A 22671-nucleotide genomic window follows, 5' to 3' on the forward strand; every position below is an offset into this window, starting at 1 on the left:
AATTTAATATGTAGGGTTACTTCAAAGAATAACTCTGGGGCCAATTTGGACAGAAAATACTAACACAGTGTGAAAAGTCGAGTTCATCTTAAAACAACTACAGTAAAATTTTAAATATTTCGTTAAGCAGCTGACTGTAAATGTTTACTGAATAGCTGCTAGTCTGTACATGGCTGTTCCCAGATATTCTACTCAAGAGCCAATAAAACAAATTACCTGCTGAAAACTATTTAAATTCAGTGACCCGGAATTCACCTCAGAATAACTTGGCATTGTTCAGATATCCCATCAAAATGTGCAGGTCCCTGTTACTTCATTTAAACTAAGTGAAACGGAACAAAATAACTCACGAAAACTTTCTAGCCACTGAAAATTGTAGAAACAGTGAATAACACGAGAAAAGGTAGGTCCATCTGTGAGCACACGATGAGCAATGAATGTTTGCACAGAGTGACTGACAACATTCCCCGAACAAAGTCCAATCAGTTCGCTGTCCATTCAGAGGGCTCGGTGGGCGGGGCAGGGGTTCCCCACAGATTGGCCTGAGCCACATGTCATGTTGATCAATGTCAAGAAGTGAATGGAGTTGGAGCAGAGGCCGATTTTATTCAGCATCACCCAATCGGCCACCTCCTTTCCCCCTCCGGCTAGTTTGGGAAGTGGAAATATATTGCTGAAGCCAGTGTGTATTCGTAAAACTGTAAGACAGTGGTGTAACTAAAACGCAGTAGGATGAAATGGTATTTGAATTTGATAAATTAGCTAATGAAACCCAAAATATCACAGTGACTCCTTACCTGGATGTAAAGAGTTTTGTCTTGTTGGTATATTATTTGCTTGTTATTTCTGTGATGAACTTTCCCCACAGGTTCACTTCATGCAACTCTGCCCAAGCTCACATTCTCTGCTCCTCTGAGTTTGCAGTAGCCTTCTCTACACTTTGGAACACTGCAGCTGCAATTCCAAACTTCTGCACTTTGCCACTTCTTCCTCCACCTTTAAAACTTTTCAGAACTAATTTTGTTTTAAAAAGCTTTTGGACATTTATTTGAGTTTATCACCATAGACTTGTGTCCTTTACCTCCTGAGATTTATGTATTTCTGTCTCATTTCTCCCATGCTTGTATACTGGAGTGGTCTTCTATCAGAGGCACTGTATTAACATGAGGTATTGATGGTGTTGAGTTTATTGACTGTGTTATGGAGATATATTGGATAGTGACTTTAATATCCTCCTCATTTGGATTTGGCGATGATTCAGGACTTCTTTTCCCAAATTTAACTACATTGTTATGTTATCACTCATCTCCCAAGGGAGGTTACTGAAACATGGGTGGTGGCTATGCTTACTACTAATAAGTAACAGGAGTCATTGAAAGTGTAGTTTCAAAAATCAAATCTGTCTGCAAAGCAAGATTGTGGCAGTACAAGATGATCTCAGTGAAGCAAAAAGAAATTAAGAAAGCTTCTCATGTTCAAATTTGATTTGAGATAGACTTGCTTTCTCATGAATGGGGAAGTAAATTCTCATGTCCTTTTCAGAAAGTCATAGAGATGTACAGCACAGAAACAGACCCTTCGGTCCAATCCATCCATGCTAACCTGATATCCTATCCTAATCTAGTCTCTTATGCCAGCAATTGGCCCCACATCCCTCTAAACCCTTCCTATTCATATATCCAGCCTTTTAAATGCTGTAGTTGTACCAGCCTTCACTGCCTCCTCTGGCACCTCTTTCCATTCACGCACACCTTCGGTGTGAAAAAGATGCCCCTTAGGTCCCTTTTATATCTTTCCTCTCTTACCCGAAATTTATGCCTTCCAGTTCTGGACTTCCCTATCCCTAGGAAAAGACATTGTCTATTTATCTGATCCATGCCCCTAATGATTAAATAAACCACCATATGGTCACCCCCTCAGCCTCCGACACTCCAGGGGAACCAGTGTATTCAGCCTCTCCTTATAGTTCAAATCCTCCAACCATGGAGACATCCTTGTAAATCTTTTCTGATCCCTTTCAAGTTTAACAACACCCTCTCGATAGGAAGGAGACCAGATTTGCACACAGTACTCCAACAGTGGCCTAACCAATGTCCAGTATAGCTGCAACATGACCTCCCAACACCTCTACTCAATACTCTGACCAATAAAGGAAAGCATACCAAACACCTTTTTCACTATCCTATCCACCTGTAACTCCATTTTAAAGGAACTATGAACCTGTACTCCAAGGTCGCTTTGTTCAACAGCACTGCCCAGGATCTTACCATTAAGTGTATAAGTCTGATTTGCTTTCCCAAAATGCAGCAGCTTACATTTATCTAAAGTAACTCGATCTGCCACTCCTCAGCCCATTGGACCATCTGATCAAGATCTTGTGTACTCTCAGGTAATCTTCTTCGCTGTCTACTGCACCTCCAATTTTGGTGTCATCTGCAAACTTATGTTCACATCCAAATCATTTATATAATTGACAAAAATAGTGGATCCAGAACCGATCCTTGTGGCACACCACTGGTCACAGACCTCCACCACCACCTCCTGTCTTCTAACTTCGAGCCAGATCTGTATCCAAATGGCTAGTTCTCTCTGTATTCCATGAGATCTAACCTTGCTAACCAGTCTCCCATGAGGAACCTTGTCGAATGTCTTACTGAAGTCTATTTAGATCATGTCTATCATTGTATTCTCATCAAGCCTGTTTGTTACTTCTTCAAAAAACTCAATCAAGTTCATGAGACATGATTTTCCACCCACAAAGCCATGCTGACTATCCATAATCAGTTCATATAAATCTTGTTGCTTCAGAATCCCTCCAACAACCTGGCCACCAGCAATGTCAGGCTCACCGGTCTAGACTTCCCTGGCTTTTCCTTACCATTTTTCTTAAATAAAGGTACCATGTTAGCCAACATTTAGTCTTCCGGCACCTCACCTGTGACTATCAATGATACAAATACCTCAGCAATCACTTCCCTAACTTCCCACACAGTTCTAGGGTACACCTGATCAGGTTCTGGGGATTTATCCACCTTTATTTGTATCAAGACATCCAGGGCACCCTCTCCACTGTACTATGGACATTTTTCAAGATGTCACCATCTATTTCCCCACATTCTGTATCTTCCTTGTCTGGCAGCACGGTGGCACAGTGGTTAGCACTGCTGCCTCACAGCGCCAGAGACCCGGGTTCAATTCCCGCCTCAGGCGACTGACTGTGTGGAGTTTGCACGTTTAGATTAGATTACATTTTAGATTACTTACAGTGTGGAAACAGGCCCTTCGGCCCAACAAGTCCACACCGCCCCGCCGAAGCGTAACCCACCCATACCCCTACATCTACATCTACATCTACCCCTTACCTAACACTACGGGCAATTTAGCATAGCCAATTCACCTGACCTGCACATCTTTGGACTGTGGGAGGAAACCGGAGCACCCGGAGGAAACCCACGCAGACACAGACGTGGGTGCTCCGGTTTCCTCCCACAGTCACAAAGATGTGCAGGTCAGGTGAATTGGCCATGCTAAATTGCCTGTAGGGGTATGGGTGGGTTGCGCTTCAGTGGGGCGGTGTGCACTTGTTGGGCCAAAGGGCCTGTTTCCACACTGTAAGTAATCTAAAATACTCGTTTACTATCTCTTCCATTTCCTGCAGCTCCACACAAAGGCCACCTTGCTGGTGTTGGAGGAACCCTATTCTCTTCCTAGTTACCCTTTTGTCCTTAATGTATTTATAAAATCCCTTTGGATTCTCCTTAACTGTATTTGCCCTTTTTACTCTCCTGATTTCCCTCAGAAGTACACTAATACTGCCTTTTTACTCTTCTAAGGATTCATTTGATGTCTGTTGTCTATACCTGACATATGCTTCCTTTTTTTTCTTAACCAAAATCTCAACTTCTCTATTCATCCAGCTTTCCCTACACCTACCAGCCTTTCCTTTCACCCTAACAGGAATATATTGTCTCTGGATTCTCGTTACCTCATTTCTTAAAGCTTCCCATTTTCCAGCCATCCCTTTACCTGCGAACATCTGCCCCCAGTTAGCTTTTGAAAGTTCTTGCCTTCCTCCAATTTAGAACTTCAACTTTTAGATCCGCTCTATCCTTTTCCATCACTATTTTAAAACTAATAGAACTATAGTCACTGGTCCCGAAGTGCTCCCCCACTGACACTTCAGTCATCTGCCCTGCCTTATTTGCCAAGAGTAGGGCAAGTTTTGCACCTTGTCGAGTAGGTACATCCACATACTGAATCAGAAAATGTTCTTGTACACACTTAACAAATTCCTCTCTGTCTAAACCCTTAACACTATGGCAGCCCCAGACTTTGTTTGGAAAGTTAAAATCCCTTATCCCACCCTATTATTCTTACAGATAACTGAGATCTCCTTACAAATTTGTTTCTCCATTCCCCTCTGACTATTGGGGGGTCTGTAATACAATCCCAATAAGGTGATCATCCCTTTCTTATTTCTCAGTTCCCCCCAAATAACTTCCCTGGATGTATTCCCAGAAATATCATCCCTCAGTACAGCAGTAATGCTATCCTTTATCAAAAAGGCCTCTGCCCCTCCTCTCTGCCCCTTTTCTGTCCTTCCTATAGCATCTATATCCTGGAATATTAAGCTGCCAGTTCTGTCCATCCCTGAGCCACGTTTCTGTAATTGCTATGATATCCCAGTCCCGTGTTCCTAACCATGCCTGAGTTCATATGTTAAGCTCGAATGATGGTGCCATCATTATGATAAATTCAAGAAGATTACCTATTTATTTGCTGTTTACCTATTATTTACTATCAATGCTACTTAACTATGTGATCTGTCTGTACTGCTCGTAAGACAAAGCTTTTCACTGTGCCTTGGTACACGTGACAATAAATTGAATTCAATTGAATTCAATTCAATTCAGACAAAATCATGAGGTTTGCCATTTCTACAGTCATCAGCCATCCATGATCAGCATGAAGAACTGCCCTGTCAGATCTAGTTAAGAATCTTGACATTTACAACTTCGATGGTTTTACATTTTTCAGTTTCCACATTTGGCAACAAAACTGTGAGAAAATCAAGTGGGAAACATTGAAAGCCAAAGATCCTTGGGTACATTTAGAGGGTGGTAATTTTTATTTGGAATGACATTGAAATTCAAGAAAACAAGTTAGTGACTAATAAAAGGATCCAGGAAAACTAAATGACAATCTGGCTTGACATACATAGTTCACCCCATCGTAGGAGTTTTAGTGGAAGTGCATTAAAGTATTTTAGATAAGGTTTGCTCCCCATGAACCATAGGTGTCGTCTACTCAAGATTCCCTTGTTCTGCCTGACAGTTTTCATCCTAATTTCACATATCGCTTATCGTACAAAACTACTAATGAACTTGTGAATGCTTTGGATCTAACAATATTTTCCTACAAACTCTGAATAAACATGGATGGTAATACGTCTAAGAAGAATTTATTCAAGTGTAGTTCTTGGATATGCGGTATGTGCAGAATTTACTTGAGGAATGACTCTATGACTATGACTACCCAACATACACATTAGCAACAATGTTCTGAATGTTGCATAATGGCAAATGCATGAATCATATGGTACATATATCACAAATGGGCATAAGTGAGGTGTGCAAATCATAGGACCCTTCAAGACCAGATATAATTTGGATATTTTCAGGTTAGATTTAAGAGGAATCGAACAATGTGAAGAAATGCAATAATTTATTGACAGTGTGGGATCATGTTCAAATAACAACTGAAATCAGTGCATGGCAAAAATAGCCTGTTTTTTCATCAATCACAGCACAATAGAATCCCAAAATACAGTTCTTACAAGAGTCCCTTTATGCACAGTTCGTACATATATTAAAATCCCATTACTATGGTGTTACATTTCTTATCTCTAGTACACAAAGATTTGAATGGCTTCTGTTCTGGGAGGCAGTAGTTGGGTAAAACACCTATCAGGAGGATATTGTGAAACTTGAAAGAATTCAGAAAAGATTTATGAGGATGTTGCGAGGGTTGAAGGATTTGAGCTAAAGGGAGAGGTTGAATTGGCTAGGGCTGTTTTCCCTGGAGCATCGGAGGCTGAGGGGTGACCTTATAGAGGTTTATAAAGTCATGAGGAGCATGGATAGGGTGAATAGACAAGGTCTTTTTCCTGGGATGGGGGAGTCCAGAACTAGAGGGCATAGGTTTAGGTGAGACAGAAAAGATATAAAAGAGACCTAAGGGGCAACTTTTTCACGTGGAGGGTGGTGTGGGTGTGGAATGAGCTGCCTGCAGAAGTGGTGGAGGGTTGTACAATTACAAATTTAAAAAGCAGCTGGATGGGTATATGAATAGGAAGGGTTTGGAAGGATATGGGCTGGGTGCTGGCAGGTGGGTCTAGATTGGGTTGGGATATCTGGTCGGCATGGACGAGTTGGACCAAAAGGCCTGTTTTCGTGCTGTACATCTCAATGACTCCATGTGCTAAGTGCTGGCTGCTACTTCTGATGAGACATCTGTCCGGTCTGCTTGCATAATTAGGAGGTGTTAGCCCTTTGTCTTCTAAGTTCGTAAATATTAGTAAAAAACGCTAGGCCTATATGCTCTAAATAAGTTAAAAATTGTACCTATACTTAATAAAAGAGTAAAGGATATTAAACTGATTACTGCAGCTGGGTCGTGAGATTTATTTACTATTAGCTGGTATGAGTTTCATTCATTCATACAATTTCATGCAAACACTTAAAGGGATAATGGCCCAGTTAAAAGGTATTTAACAGGTATTTAATCTATTCAGGTCCAGGAGATGGTTGGTAATGGCTGATTAATATTATAATATTTCGTGGAAACTTAATGGGGATGGCATTGTTCTGTATGCTGAGCAAAGACTGATAAGGTGTGGAAATGCAATAATGGGTTTGAAAGGGTTGCTTTTAAATTTGGATAGTACCGAACCTCGGTTTTATGAATGACTGAATAAAACCATGTTATAGTAAATAACGGGTTAATAAAAGATTATGAATGAATGAATGGGAATCTAGAGACACACACACACACATAAAATAAGTCTTTCTAGCTGAGAGAGAAGAAATGGAGAGAAAACAGAAAACGCCTGTAGTTTTAAGTATATCTGCTGGGAAGAATCATCTCTTATGTACTCAGCATCCATAGTTCAATGCAAATCTTATGCTCTGGTTACTGATTTTACAGGAGATCTGTAACATTGGTATTGTGAACCATTTTCAGGTTTCCCAGCACCCCTGAACTGCTTCAGAATTAAAACAGAAAATAAGAGAAAAACTCAGAATCTGTGGAGCATTAATGTTTCAAGTCTTCGGAACTTAAGTTCTGAAGAAATAATATTTAAGTCAAAACATTAACAATTGCTTTCTCTGACGATGCCAGTCCTGCTGAGTTTATTTCAGCACTTATTGTCTTTATTTCAGATTTTCAGCTTCTGCAGCATTTTGCTTTTATTATTGCTTTGGAATTATATAGGTTTTGAAGGCTCTTGGTGTGAATGCAAAATAACATTTGTCATCATGTAAAACAATAAATAAAAGCATTCTGATCTTCCTGTCCACAGACTGAGATAAGATGTTATTGTATTTTAATACCAGAGATTTCAGTATTTTCGAGGAGAAAGTGAGGACTGCAGATACTGGAGATCAGAGCTGAAAATGTGTTGCTGGAAAAGCGCAGCAGGTCAGGCAGCATCCAAGGAATAGGAGAATCGACGTTTTGGGCATAAGCCCTTCTTCAGGAATGAGGAAAGTGTGTCCAGCAGGCTAAGATAAAAGGTAGGGAGGAGGGACTTGGGGTAGGGGCGTTGTGTCAATTTTTTGGCTGTTCATTGTCTGTATTATGAATGAACAACCAGATTAAAAGATAAAAAATATAATTTAATGTATGATTTATTCTTTAGACATTGAGACATCAGAGCAGGAGTTGGCCATTCAGCCAATCAAATCTACTCTGCCAATCAATGAGATCACGGCTGACCTGATAATGCTCAGGTTCACTTTCCTGCAATTTCCTTGATTCCCTTACTGATTAAAAATAACTTCACCTCTCATTGTTCTAAACTCCAATGAGTACTCAACCTCTCACTAACTTACTCAACTGACTTAGTCAACCTCTTCTCATAAAACCACACTCCTTTAATATATACTGTACCTTCTCTGGACTGCCTCCAATGCTAGTATATCTTTTCTAGAATAAATGGCCCAAACTGTTCACAGAATTCCAGGTGTGGAATAACTCGAGCCATGTATAGTTTTAGCAAAACATTCCTACTTTTATGCTCTATTCCCTTTGAGATAAAGGCGAACATTTCATTTGCCATCCCTATTCCCTGCTGAACTTGATACTAGCTTGTCGTAATTCATGTGTAAGGATGCCCAAATTTCACTGTAGCTTTCTCCAGTATTTCTCCATTTGAATAAAATTCAACTCCTCTACCTTTCCTGCCAAAGTGCATTACCTCACATTTTCCCATATCATATTTCATCTGCCAAGTTTTTGCCACTCGCTTAACCTGTTTATATCCCTCAGGAAGAGTTATCCTCACCACCTGCCTTCCCGCCTATTGTTGTGTCACCTGCAAACTTGATTATAGCACATTCGCATTGTTTATCCAGGTCATTGATATATATTGAAAATAACTATGACCCCAGCACTGATCACTATAGCAGTACATTAGTTACATGTTGCTTTTCTGAAAATGCCTCCCTTATTCTAACTCTCTGTCTTCTGCTAGTTAGCCAATCCTCTCTCCATGTTCTGTACTACTACTGGTATAATAGGCTATTATGTTATTAAGTAGCCTGATGTATGGAGCTTGTCAAGTGCCTTCTGAGAATCCAAATATATTACATCCACAGCTTCACCTTTATTTATCCTGCTTGTTACCTTCTCAAAGAATTCTCATAAAGTTTAGTCAAGCATGACTTCCTCTTTGCGAAACCATGCTGATGCTGCTCTGCTGATACATCCTTAATAATGGAATCTAACATTTTCCCAATAAGTGACATTAGGCTAACTGGCCTATAGTTACTGTTTTCTTTGTCTCCTTCTCTTTCTAAATAAAGATATTGCATTCACAGTTTTCCAATCCTCGGGGACTTTTCCAGAATGTTTGAATTGCTGGAAGATTATTCCCAGTGCGTCCACTACCTCTGTAGCTATTCCTTTAATATCCTTAGATGCATCTGTTATGGACTAGTCCAGGCCCCCTCAAAACATTTCAATAAGGCAGCCCAGACCCTAACTTTTCTAATTGTTGTAAGCAGGTGTAAAGTGGATATTCCAGAGGTGATGCAGCTGGCCCAACCACTCAATCTTAAACAAAACATAATTTATTTATACACGAACAAAAGAAAACTGAATTTAGAATAACATAACTACTTGAAAACCCAACTGACATGAAAATACAAATTAATGAACAGCTTTTCCAAATACCTGCAACATCCCATAACATACACCCTGGCAAAAAGGTAAATTCAAACACAGGTTCTTACAGGAGTGATGTTAGAGAGGGAGCATCAGCATGGAGCTGTTTCTTTGGGTCCAGCAGCTTCTCTGGGTTCCCAGCTAAAACCTGACCAGCAGCTGCGAACAAAACAGCTTGCTAAAACCAAACCCTGAACTGGGAGAACTGGCCACTCCCCTTTCATTGTACAAGTGTTTTTAAAAGAAAACACTTAAAAACTTCTTCAAGTGGATAAACCCAGACAAAGCAGAACATCTGCTGAGTTTTAAATAGTGACCTCTAGTTCTAGGTTCACCAATGGGAGAAAACATCCTATCCATATGTATCCTGCCAAGATTCCTCACAGTCTTCTGTGCTTCATTGAAGTCTTCTAAATGCGAGTGAATACAAGTCTACCCTATAAGACAATCCTCTTATTCAGGTAAAATAGGATTTCCGTTCAAATCTTTCTCACAGTACACTGTCATTACTTTTGTTCTTACTTAGTTCTGAAGAAAGGTCACTTGACCTGACATATTCAATCTGTTTTCTCTCCATAGATGCTGCCAACCTTCTGAGTTTCTCCAGAAATTTCTGTTTGTTTTCCTCTCATTCAGGTATTCATCTGGTAAACATTTTCTGAACTGTCTACAATGCATTTACATCCTTCTGTCAGAAATTAATTTGACTAATATTGTACACAGTACAGTGGGTGGCACGGTGGTACAGTGGTTAGCACTGCTGCCTCACAGCACCAGAGACCCGGGTTCAATTCCCGCCTCGGGCAACTGTCTGTGTGGAGTTTGCACATTCTCCCCGTGTCTGCGTGGGTTTTCTCTGGGTGCTCTGGTTTCCTCCCACAGTTCAAAGATGTGCAGGTTAGGTGAATTGGCCATTCTAAAATTGCCCATAGTGTTAGGTGAAGGGGTAAATATAGGGGGGTGTGTTGCTCTTTGGAGGGTTAGTGTGGACTTGTTGGGCCAAAGTGCCTGTTTCCACACTGTAAGTACTGTAATGTACTCTAGATGTGCACCACCAGTTTCCTGTTTAACTGAAGCAAAATCTTTCTTCATTCGTGGGATTTTGGCATCATTTATTACCTATAGAACATAATTTATTCACCATCCCTTATTGCCAATTAAGCTTCAACTACATTGCTATGAGTTCAGAGTAGGCCAGATGGTAGTTACCTTCACTAAAGAACTTTAGTGAACTCGATGTGTTTATCTGACAATTGACAAGTGGTTCCATTTGACCTTTAATTCCAGGTTTTTATTGAACTCAAACTCTACTACCTGCCATGACAGGATTTGACGCTGGGGCCCCAGGATATTACCGGTGTCCCTGGATTAATAGTATAGCGATAATACCACGAGGCCATCACCTCTATACTTTATTCATGTATTCACTTCTCCTTATGGTCAATGATAACATGCTATGAGCTTTCCTAATTATTTGCTGCACCTGCGTACCAACCTTTTCGTGATTCATGAATCTGCAATCTCTAACCATTTAGATAATATCCTTTTTTATTCTTCCTGTCAAAATGGATAATTTCCTATGTTCCCATATTATACTTTATTTGCTAGATCTTTGCTCAATCACTTCATCTCCTATATCTTTTTGTAGCCTCACATCTTCTTCATTAATTACTTTCACACCTATTGTTGTGCCATCAGCAAATTCGACAACCAAACCTTCTGTCCATTGATCCAAGTTAATTATACAGGTTGTAAACAGTTGAAGTCACAGCACCAATTCCTGTGGCACACTATTCATTAAATCTTGCCAACCTGAAAAAGACATATTTGTGCCTATTCTCTGTTTCCTGTTAGCCAACCATGCCAATATGCTACTCCTAAACCACAAGCTTTCGTTTTTCATAGCAACATTCAATGTGGCACCCTATCAAATGCCTTCATGAAATCTAAACACAGTACATACACAGGTTCCCATTGATCCACAGCACATATTACCTCCTCAAGAAGTCCAGGAGATTGGTCAAACACAATCTCCAAGTTAGACATGAGTTGCCAGTCAGAATGTTTTGAGACTACATGGTGGAGACTACAGGTTTGGAAGGTGCTGAGGAAGATGCAAGAAAAGTTTTGACATGACCAGCCTCCGGGTTGGTACAAGAACCTACAGTACTGTGGGAGGACAAACGTTGTATTCCTTAGAGTTCAACAAATGCATTACATGCCAAAGAATGTTTTCATATGACCACAGACGCGTTAAGGTAATGATATGAAGGGGTTGAGTAGTAATAAATTTAACGACGCTTGTATGCTGTAATTGAGGAGGCAATCTTGCCCCTGACAATACATTAAGAATTTGGACAAGCAGTAACATTACCCTGTGCCTTTGAAAACAGTAGAACATCACTGCCAAAGTAAAATGTAAAAGTGCAATGATGGAATTTCCTAATTTCTTGCTCAAGCATTAACAAATGCATTTCCTGCATTAAAATAGCACAACATTGAGACTCCCATACTGAGGAAAAAAAGTATTGATTGAAATTGTTTGTAAAATCTCAGTTTGATTTGGTATTTTCAAGGCTGCACTCTTTCTGTGGAACTGTGGAGAAGGCCTTATTATATGGGGTAAACTATATTTTTGATGAAGTTGTGGGAACAGTTGATGCAAATTCCATGCTTGAATGTAATAATCACATTACAGTTGCATATTTAAAAACCTTCCCTATGACTTGTGGTTCAATATGATATAAGCATGTTATTGTCTCTAAGGGATCTTCAATGGATCTTAACATAAATATACCCTTTGGACAATCAGTTTAGTCATTGACAGGAGTGACTTGAACTTAATCTCATTTGGCTACATTTTCTAATGTGGATCCAATGTTTGTTTAAAATTTGCATTCATATCGTTTTGTTCTGGCTGGACTTCATATAACTTAGAATGAGAGCTTACCCGAGCCATTCAGTATGTGTTGTCTATTTTCACTCTGTGACTTGGATTGCAAAGAATATTCTTTCTGCAAGAAAAAAAAGTGAAAAATATTCATGGATACGCTCATAAATATTTGCATGTTTTTCATTGGCCAAATTAATTGTTTGAGAATTTTTTTTTCCCAAAAGCAAAAATATAAAATTGTCTACACCTGCCCAATGTTCTGCTAGAAGTGTCATATTTCCAGCATTTGCTGCTATTGTTAAGAGAATTATTTAACTTGTGTGGAAACATAGAATAACTCCCCTGAAGAATTAGTGAAGAAATACCTTTGCAATTTTCTGAGATGCATACCAGCCAGTCAAGCTTAGAAAATGAGCCCATGCATCTCATCATTTGACAAGAAACATCAATAAGATTTTCTTCATCATAACCAACAATATGGAGGAGATGACAATTATTCTGTTTGCTTATGACTGTGATCAAACCCATTAAAATATGGGAACGGTAGTGGTGAACAACTGTGGTTCTTCTCAAGGAGAAAGTGAGGACTGCAGGTGCTGGAGATCAGAGTTGAAGTGTGGTGCTGGAAAAGCACAGCAGGTCTAGCTGCATCCGAACAGCAGGAGAATTGACGTTTTGGGCATAAGCTCTTCATCAGGAATGAAGCCCTGATGAAGGGCTTATGCTCAAAATGTCAAATCTCCTGCTCCTCGGATGCTGCCTGATCTGCTGTGCTTTTCCAGCAACACACTCTTGACTGTGGTTCTCCTCAAGTAATGTTATCCATTCCTCCTAGGTGTAAATATCAGAAATGCTTTTGGTGACATGCAGAGAGTAAACTGAATCAGATTTAAATAGTCAATGTAGTTGCACTGCTGAACAGAATTCATTCATTAACAATGTTATTGCTGGCAGAATCACCATCAGGACTGTACAAGTACTAACAATAACTGGACCTGATCTGAGCTTCCTGCTATTCTCTTTAAAAAAATCATTGTTGTTGAATTAATACTGTGTCACATGGATACAGTTGGTTCAGTTAGCTGTATACTGTGTCTCAAAAGAGTAACTCAAAACCCGTACACTTCAAAAGGATTCACATAATTAATTTCCCACTAGTTCTTTGTTCTAAAATGATTGAGGCTATTTTCCTACCTATCACAGCATTGTGCATTAGTAATTTGTACATAGTAGCTTTACATGATCTGCTTTGAGAGACAAGAGTTTAGTTCACTTTACACAGTTTTTGTTTTGAAAAATATAGTACAAATGGCCATCTGTAGGCTTAAAGTTGTAAGTGAAGATCAAAGTCTTTTGCTATAAATTCTGTGTCCTCCAATCTTATACTCCATAACCACCTGATGAAGGAACAGCACTCCAAAAGCTAGCACCTCCAAATAAACCTGTTGGACCATAACCTGGTATTGTGTGACTTTTTTTAACTTTGTACACCCAGTTCAACACTGGCACCTACGAATAATTGTTTTCTGTGTAAGACACAGACTCACAAATGGGACAAAGGCCCTCAGTTTTGGAACTGAAAAGTGATTGGTCTATCTCAAAGAATCCTAGAAAGGCAAAGTACCTCAAAAATTCTAAATGTTTCTTTTCAGTAATACTCAGGTTCTGTACTACTAATAGCAAAAATCTCACATCCATAAATGGTCCAAATATTTAAGCATATTGATATTGATAGTGGAATAGAAACAGATTTCAACGTAAATGAGTATTTTTATGCTTGTGTGCTATCAGCAATTCATGTGCAAATTATACTTAAAATTGCACTCATTCTCTGAATTGATTGTTTTGCTCAAATTTCCACTCAGACTCATTTGCGTATTGTTGAACATAAAATCCTCTATGCGCCACTTCTATCAAGCAGGACTTTGAAGTGGATTCTTTTTTCTTGCATTAAAATATTCCCTGACATAGTTAAGAGTGGTAATGTTGTTCAGTTTCATTTAGTATTGTTGAAACAGAGTTACGAATGTGTTCTCCAATGTAAGAAAAAGTGCACCACCGACAAAAATGGCCACTGTAATCCATCTGAAATTTAGTTACAATAACAATTGATGGGAACAAAGAGTTTTTATTGGTACCTTGGATGCAAACCTGTGGTTATATCTGACAATACGCTCTATAAAGAAATTAATTAATGGTCAATTATACATTTCTCTTTCTGAAATTGGATGGGGTTGTATTTTAGATGCCAATGACTTTAATACCTGGTGGAAGCCCTTGTTATTAACAATTAGCCATAGCAGCTTATACAGAACAGTCTGTTTATTTGTAGATCTTTTCATGAATCAAAACAGCTATCCATGTTAACTGGATTTCCTATAACAGTGGGAGTGTAGTGTAATTATTTGTAAATCAAGCCTAAGATTACGTGATTCATTTGGTAAATGATGCTTTGTTGCTGGATGTGAGTTTAAAAGCAGTACTCTAATTTTTACACATGAGTGAGCAGCGGAGATGGTGGCCACAAATGCAACCTTGCTGAACCTGCGTTTAATCAAAACAAGAAGCATTTCAGTCAGAAAGACTGGACTATCACCTGTGAAAAATCCAAATTTTAATTAACATTGAATTGACTTAAGAAAATAAAAATACATTTACATGTTTTGTTAATATATAACATTGGTTAATTATACACTTTATTTTTAAAAGCTTATACAGCTCTTGCACTTAAAATGTTGCTTAATGCTAACAGCGTTCTTGAAGGGTCAAAAATGAAAATCAATAGCAGAAATTTGCCCTAATGATTAATTTGTTCTGGGGACATGGTCAGTTTTGAGGGCACGATTGACTTTCAAAGCAAAATCCTTTAAGTCAATGCAAAAGATCTTGGAAATACTCTCTGCACTGTGCATCATTTTGGTTTGCAGTGTCTCAATTTCGAGTGCTGGTTTTGCCGATTTCAGGTGAATTATGCTGGAAAACCCTACACAATCTGTCAGAAATTCTACCTCACTGTCTCAGATTGAGAATTCCATGTTCCATTGGTAAAATTACCTGTGCTTTTCTTTGAAGAATTGCTACTTAATAACAATAAATTAACATGATCTTCACAATTTGCAACTGGTGAAATTATTCAGTTTGTGGTATCTGTATTGTCAGAATCCCAAATGCATTGAATTGAAATGTCTGGTCATGTTGTTGTACCAATCTACCTATCGTTACATGCTTGTCACTATCGTAGTTGGGTTGATGTCACATTGGCATTGTGCTATTGGAAGTAGTCTAAGGCATGCTAAACCATTTCTGGGAACTACAAAATAGTAAGATAACCAATACAAATGCAGAGTTGTAAAAATGTTCCCAATAGTTTTGAGGAATCACTACGTAATTCATAGCAACACTGCAAAACTTGAATTGCATAAACAAAAGAGCTTTTGTATCGTTCCATTTTTCTATGTGAGGTTATTGTGTCAACTTCAGTAGTTGCTAGGCAATACTTAGTCAGACACTGCTCCCTTTCACAGGCATTTCCCAGTCTCTAACTCTCTTAAAATTATTGGCACTCTTAGTTGTTTTTCATTGAACAGATACCATGATAAGACTATTCCTGATATTTTTCCAACTCATTTCACAATTGAATTAGATGTCTTGTACAGCCAGTGGAAATCAAATATAATAAACAACAATCCTATGAATGAGGCACATAATTCAAACTCATGTCACTAATGCTAGTTTATTCTAGAACTGCTTGAAAGCATTCGAAATTTTAAGCAAAATAGGTGTGAAAATATTCCATCAGCTTCTGTAACATGAAAAGTTTCTCACCTTTATTAAGACTGTAGATACTATTGCAGTAGTAACCCTGTCATCTTTTGCATTCGTATCAACCAATAAACATATTAAGAAAACGCATGTTAACATTTTATCCAAGTTAGAACGTCTAAAAGTTCATAGATTGGTAACATTTTACCACAAATGATGGTCTAGAAGAGTAAGAAGTGATCTTACTGCAACATATAATCCTGAAAGAACTTGACAGGTTAGGTGCTGAAAGTATGTTTTCCTCTGTGAGACAGACTAGAACTAGGGGACACGTTCTAAGAATAGGGTGTCTTCTATTTAAGATGGAGGTGAGAAGTTTTCTTTTCTCTCAGAGGTTTGAGAGTCTTTGGCACTCTCGCGCCAGAGAACAGTGGAGGTAGATTCACTGAACATTTTTAAAGCATTTCTGCACAAACACCTTTAATTCAGTACAGTCCCTACACGCCTGGATGAGTGCAACTCCGACAGCACTCAAGAAGCTTGACACCATCCAGGACAAAGCAGCTCGCTTGATTGAATGTTTGTGAATGTGATGACAATCAGTCAGTAGTAGCAAAATGCAATATCTACAAGATGCACTCATAAATTCACCAAAGAACCTTAAACAATACCTTCCAAACACAGCCATTTCCATATAGAAGAACAAGGGCAACAGATCCTTGGGAACAACATCACTAGCACATTCCTCTCCAAACCACTCACCACACTGGACTTGGAAATATAGCCATTTCTTCACTACTGCGACATCAAAATCTTGGAACTCCCTCCCTAATGAATGTGTGGGTCTACCTACAGCACCTGGACAGCTATTGTTCAAGAAGGCAGCTTGCCACCACTTTCTCAAGGGCAACTAGGGATGGGCAATGTCCATGACCACATATGAATAGAAAAAAGTAAGTTTTACTTGAAGACACACAACTAACTTTGCATAGAGATGATGCTTGGAGGTTCTCTGCAATTTTTAAGAACAAAACTGATATTTAGGCATTCAATAGGCAAGGTTATGCTTCCAAGCGTTATGAGTTGGAAATATGGAGAAAGTGAGGACTGCAGATGCTGAAGTTCAGAGTCGAGAGTGTGGTGCTAGAAAAGCACAGCAGGTCAGGCAGCATCCGAGGAGCAGGAGAATCAAAGTTTCAGGCATAAGGCCTTCATCAGGAATGATTCTCCTGGTCCTCAGATGCTGCCTGACCTGCTATGCTTTATCAGCACCATACTCTCGACTCTGAGTTGGAAATATATCAACCAGTACATTGAACCAGATTGTTTAATAGGCATTCAGCTGATTCCAGACAGCTAAGCACTGACCACTGACTGCCCCCACAACCTCTTCTCACTTACACTGGAGGCATTGCTTAGAAGGCTTTCTGCCCTCTTGGGGTGGGAGTGGGGCTGGGGATGTCCCTCCTCCTGACCACATCTCAACCAGGATTGAAGGATCCAGCGCAGCAAATCTGCAGGTTGCAAATTGCAACTGTTTCTCTCTTCATTCAGAGGGGACCTCAAGTGGGCCGCAGCTGCCTGGTATCAGACTCCAAGCTCTAAAACAAGCATGTGGCCAAATAATATGATAATGTTGGCTCCAGGCTTGAGTTATTTCGATAAACCCTTGCATAACTTTAATGTGCTTCCCCAGGAAAGGTGAACAAATGTGTGCAACATACTGGGCAAACTGGAAAATCAGAAAGATCATCTTTGAAGATATTCAAAATGACAGGCTTTATTCTTCTCACTAGATTCTGTGATGATTGACATTTATTAACCTCGGTGTAACTGGATCAAAGTAGAAATTCCACTTCTGATGTTAACTGACCAGAATACAAATTTTTCAGTATGAGTACAGAAACTATTACATTGGTTTGCAAAGGTTACAAGTTCATGCAAATTAAGCTGTGGAAGAGTTTGAAGACTATCATTTCTCTGGATTGAATTTGGATAATAAAGAAATACAAAAGGACATTTAATATTATATTGTTAGTGGCCTGGCTAAAAATTACTTTAGCTTATTATAGGAAAAGTGATCAATTATTAACACACATGAAATGAAACAGTGCACAGAAATACCTGTCTATGGTGCCCTATTGTGCACACATGAAAGGACAAAATTAAACACATTCAAAGCAGGAACAAGGCATGAATTACACCACATCATTGAATGCAGTCTACAGTCACAGCAAGCCTCAATGAAATTGGTTCACTCTGGTTTGCAAACACGTGGGGCTGAATTTTCACTGAAGAGGACGAAAGGAGCTGAGTGTTCTGTTAGTGCATCAGTAAGCCACCTCTTGTGGGAATCTGACTAAAGTTTAGATTGTCACAGGGGTGAGATCTTAATTGATATCAGGCTCATATTGGTAGTCTACCTGGGGTGCACAGGATATATTGGTAGGAATAATTGGGAGGTTATATTACTTGGAAGATAAAAGTGGAGTACAGTGACAAAGGGTTTTCTAAATATAAATACAACCATCAGGTAAAAATGCACTGTGGATTAGCAAGTCATTAAAAAAAATTAAACCAAGTACAAATGCTTTACTTCAACAGGGATAGAATTGAAAGATGAATAAGATGCAGTCATTCCTCTGTATCTGCAAACTCACAAATCGTGAATTTGTCTATTTCGTAGGAAAAAAAAGTAACCAATCATTCAAAATCTGTGGACAAAACTCACCTATCCGCAAACACTTTCACTCACACAGTAATCTCTCTCTCGCTGCTGACCTATTCCAGTATATAGCTGCTCTCCTCATACTTCCACGATCAAGGACCCAGGTTCTGAGGAGGATGAATAGGTTCTGTCAGATGGAGGTAGAGGAGGAGGGTGCATCATTGGGGGAGACTGGCTAGGCGGGGAGCATGTCTGCACTGTCCTACCCTTACCACACCCAATAACCAAGGAGCTTCAAAATCGACGTTTCGGGCAAAAGCCCTTCATCAGGAATAAAGGCAGTGAGCCTGAAGCGTGGAGAGATAAGCTAGAGGAGGGTGGAGGTGGGGAGAAAGTAGCATAGAGTACAATGGGTGAGTGGGGGAGGGGATGAAGGTGATAGGCCAGGGAGGAGAGGGTGGAGTGGATAGGTGGAAAAGGAGCTAGGCAGGTAGGACAAGTCCGGACAAGTCATGGGAACAGTGCTGAGCTGGAAGTTTAGAACTAGGGTGAGGTGGGGGAAGGGGAAATGAGGAAACTGTTGAAGTCCACATTGATGCCCTGAGGTTGAAGTGTTCCAAGGCGGAAGATGAGGCATTCTTCCTCCAGGTGTCTGGTGGTGAGGGAGCGGTGGTGAAGGAGGCCCCGGACCTCCATGTCCTCGGCAGAGTGGGAGGGGGAGTTGAAATGTTGGGCCACGGGGCGGTGTGGTTGATTGGTGCGGGTGTCCCGGAGATGTTCCCTAAATCGCTCTGCTAGGAGGCGCCCAGTCTCCCCAATGTAGAGGAGACCGCATCGGGAGCAACGGATACAATAAATGATATTAGTTGATGTGCAAGTAAAACTTTGATGGATGTGGAAGGCTCCTTTAGGGCCTTGGATAGAGGTGAGGGAGGAGGTGTGGGCGCAGGTTTTACAGTTCCTGAGGTGGCAGGGGAAAATGCCAGGATGGGAGGGTGGGTTGTAGGGGGGTGTGGACCTGACCAGGTAGTCACGGAGGGAACGGTCTTTTTGGTCAGGTCCATGCCTCCCTACAACCCACCCTCCCATCCTGGCACTTTCCCCTGCCACCGTAGGAACTGTAAAACCTGCGCCCACACCTCCTCCCTCACCTCTATCCAAGGCCTTAAAGGAGCCTTCCACATCCATCAAAGTTTTACTTGCACATCCACTAATATCATTTATTGTATCCGTTGCTCCCGATGCGGTCTCCTCTACATTGGGGAAACTGGGCACCTCCAAGCAGACCGCTTTAGGGAACATCTCCAGGACAACCGCACCAATGAACTACACTGCCCCATGGCCCAACATTTCAACTCCCCCTCCCACTCTGCCGAGGACATGGAGGTCCTGGGCCTCCTTCACCACCGCTCCCTCACCACCAGACGGCTGGAGGAAGAACTCCTCATCTTCCGCCTCGGAACACTTCAACCCCAGGGCATCAATGTGGACTTCAACAGTTTCCTCATTTCCCCTTCACCCACCTCACCCTAGTTCCAAACTTCCAGCTCAGCACTGTTCCCATGACTTGTCCGGACTTGTCCTACCTGCCTATCTCCTTTCCCACCTATCCACTCCACCCTCTCCTCCCTGACCTATCACCTTCATCCCCTCCCCCACTCACCCATTGTAATTAAAGCTACTTTCTCCCCACCTCCACCCTCCTCTAGCTTATCTCTCCACGCTTCAGGCTCACTGCCTTTATTCCTGATGAAGGGCTTTTGCCCGAAACGTCAATTCCGAAGCACCTTGGATGCTGCCTGAACTGCTGTGCTCTTCCAGCACCACTAATCCAGAATCTGGTTTCCAGCATCTGCAGTCATTGTTTTTACACCCAATAACCATCCATAACCTCCTCAACAATGCCCAATCCTGTAATGCAGAATTTACTGCTCTAATCGGTAAGTTACAATGCATTACAATAGTTTTAAATATTTTATTCTATTAATATTACCTTTTATTTCAGATGTTTTAATGCTTATTATTTTAACCCAAAAAAAATCCAAAAATAAGAGGCAAAAAGTCAGAATCTTGAGTCCAGGAAACTAACCCTATTTTTAACCATCAATTATTAAGGTCTGCACTCGCGAATTCATTATTCCCTGGGATTTTCAGAAATGGAATCCTCACGGATACTAAGGAATGAATATTTGTTAAGTCTGTATTAAACATTAATACAGACCACACTTAAGGTTAGCATGTGCAGTTCTGGTTACTGCGTTTTGAAAGGATCTAGAAGCATTGGAGAGGATACAGAGAAAATTGACAAGGAAGGCATCAGAAATGTGTGCTTATATGTCATACCAGGAAAGAATTGCCAGGCTCATCTCCTTTGTCTTGAGAAGACCGAGGGATGACCTAATGGACGTCTTCAAAACAATGAAAGCTTTCAATAGCACAGACACAGAGAAAATAATTAATCTTGTTGGAACAGCATCATTAGAAGCTATTATTATAAAATAACCACCATGCTTATTCAGAGATTAAAATTAAAATACTGTATTCAGAGATAGATGTGAAACTGCCCCTTTCCTTGGGAGGTTCTGGCTGTGGGTGCGGTGCAGTGGTGAAAAGCCTCTGCAGAATGTGAGCAGTTGGGCTGTGAAACGCACTGTCTGAAAGTATGGTGGAGACAGGTTCATTTGAGGCATTCAAGATGGAATTATTCTATGTTCAAGAGTATGGGGAAAATAAAGAGGCACTTAACACTATGTAATTATACCTATTTCGTGAGCCACTGCAGGCACAGTCCTTATCCTGCACTGTAACAATTCTATGATTCTGTGACTACCTCTAGCAAAGAAGTCATCAGTGACCAGCAAAAGCAGTAGTAAGCAAACTTTCTGCAGATGCCATGGCCATCCACAGCAGATCCTTCAAATGAGACACAAGTGAATGGTTTCAATCCCACAATGACTTTGATGACCACTGGCAGGTCTTGGCAGCCAGTGGTGTGAGGTTTTCCAATAAGGACATTAATGTCTATGAGCTGCGAACAGAAGAGTGACCAGGGCATTGGTTCTCAGTCATCTCCAGGTAATGTTATCTCTAGTGGTTGATCCTGCTTTAGGGGTTTGAATTTAGTTGGCTTTCCTGTCCTTCCTTCTCTCCCAATGCTCAGGCATCAGCACTTTTCCTGAAGGGTGTTGCCTTCATCACCTTGGGACTCAGAATCTGACAGTCATGCCTCACCACTAACTGAAGCATTTGACCTGGAAAATTAGCTGCGCAAGTGACCTTGGCACTTTTGCCACTTGCTAGCTGCCTCAGTGATGCTAGAGGTAGCTGAATACCCACTCTCTTTGCCAACTATGCAGCACTTTGGTGCCCCATACCAAGTGTCCATATTCCCGTTCCCCCACTGATTTTCATATGAGATTTGGTATTGCAATTAGGGCAGCTATAACTCAGTCTGCTTCACTGTTCTAAACATGTCAGTTTCTAAGACTTACCTGGCCCTTTACATATCCCAGCCATATCTTTTCCATGAGCTTTTAATGAGTTTTTAAACAATGTTGAATGACCTAACTGTGGATGGGAGCAGGATTCCTGTCCTGTGCTTCATTATGTTCATTGTCAACACCTTGAAACTGGGACATCGATATTCCTCGGGGATTTCTGTCTTTGCTCTCACCTTTGGGGGAGCACCAAAAATTCAGCCTATGTGTAAACCAACTATATATTTTAAATGTAATTATTTCTCATTGACTGAGAAAAGTCACATTTCATTTTTGTTTGTGTGATTTCTTCCACCAAGCAAATTGTGGCTTTTTCACAAGCCACCAATTCTTGGTAATTGGAAATAGTTCATTTTGGCAACATCTTTCCATATATGATTGTTAATTCCAACAAATTCACCCAA

General features: G+C 40.4%; 1 protein-coding gene across 4 annotated transcripts in view; it reads right to left on the reverse strand.

Moving 5' to 3' along the window:
- Positions 1-22671, reverse strand: part of LOC140483804 (protein FAM107B-like) — a 220657-nt gene that overhangs the window by 83581 nt on the left and 114405 nt on the right. For 3 of the 4 annotated variants that reach the window (XM_072582413.1, XM_072582412.1, XM_072582414.1), the window contains one exon: positions 12398-12461. In XM_072582413.1, coding sequence (XP_072438514.1) covers positions 12398-12461 — 64 coding nt within the window. Of the gene's footprint in view, positions 1-216; positions 400-12397; positions 12462-22671 lie in introns of those variants that run through there. The other variant, XM_072582415.1, reaches the window with a different exon arrangement.

Source organism: Chiloscyllium punctatum, chromosome 12 (assembly GCF_047496795.1).
Source record: "Chiloscyllium punctatum isolate Juve2018m chromosome 12, sChiPun1.3, whole genome shotgun sequence".
Lineage (NCBI taxonomy): Eukaryota > Metazoa > Chordata > Chondrichthyes > Orectolobiformes > Hemiscylliidae > Chiloscyllium > Chiloscyllium punctatum.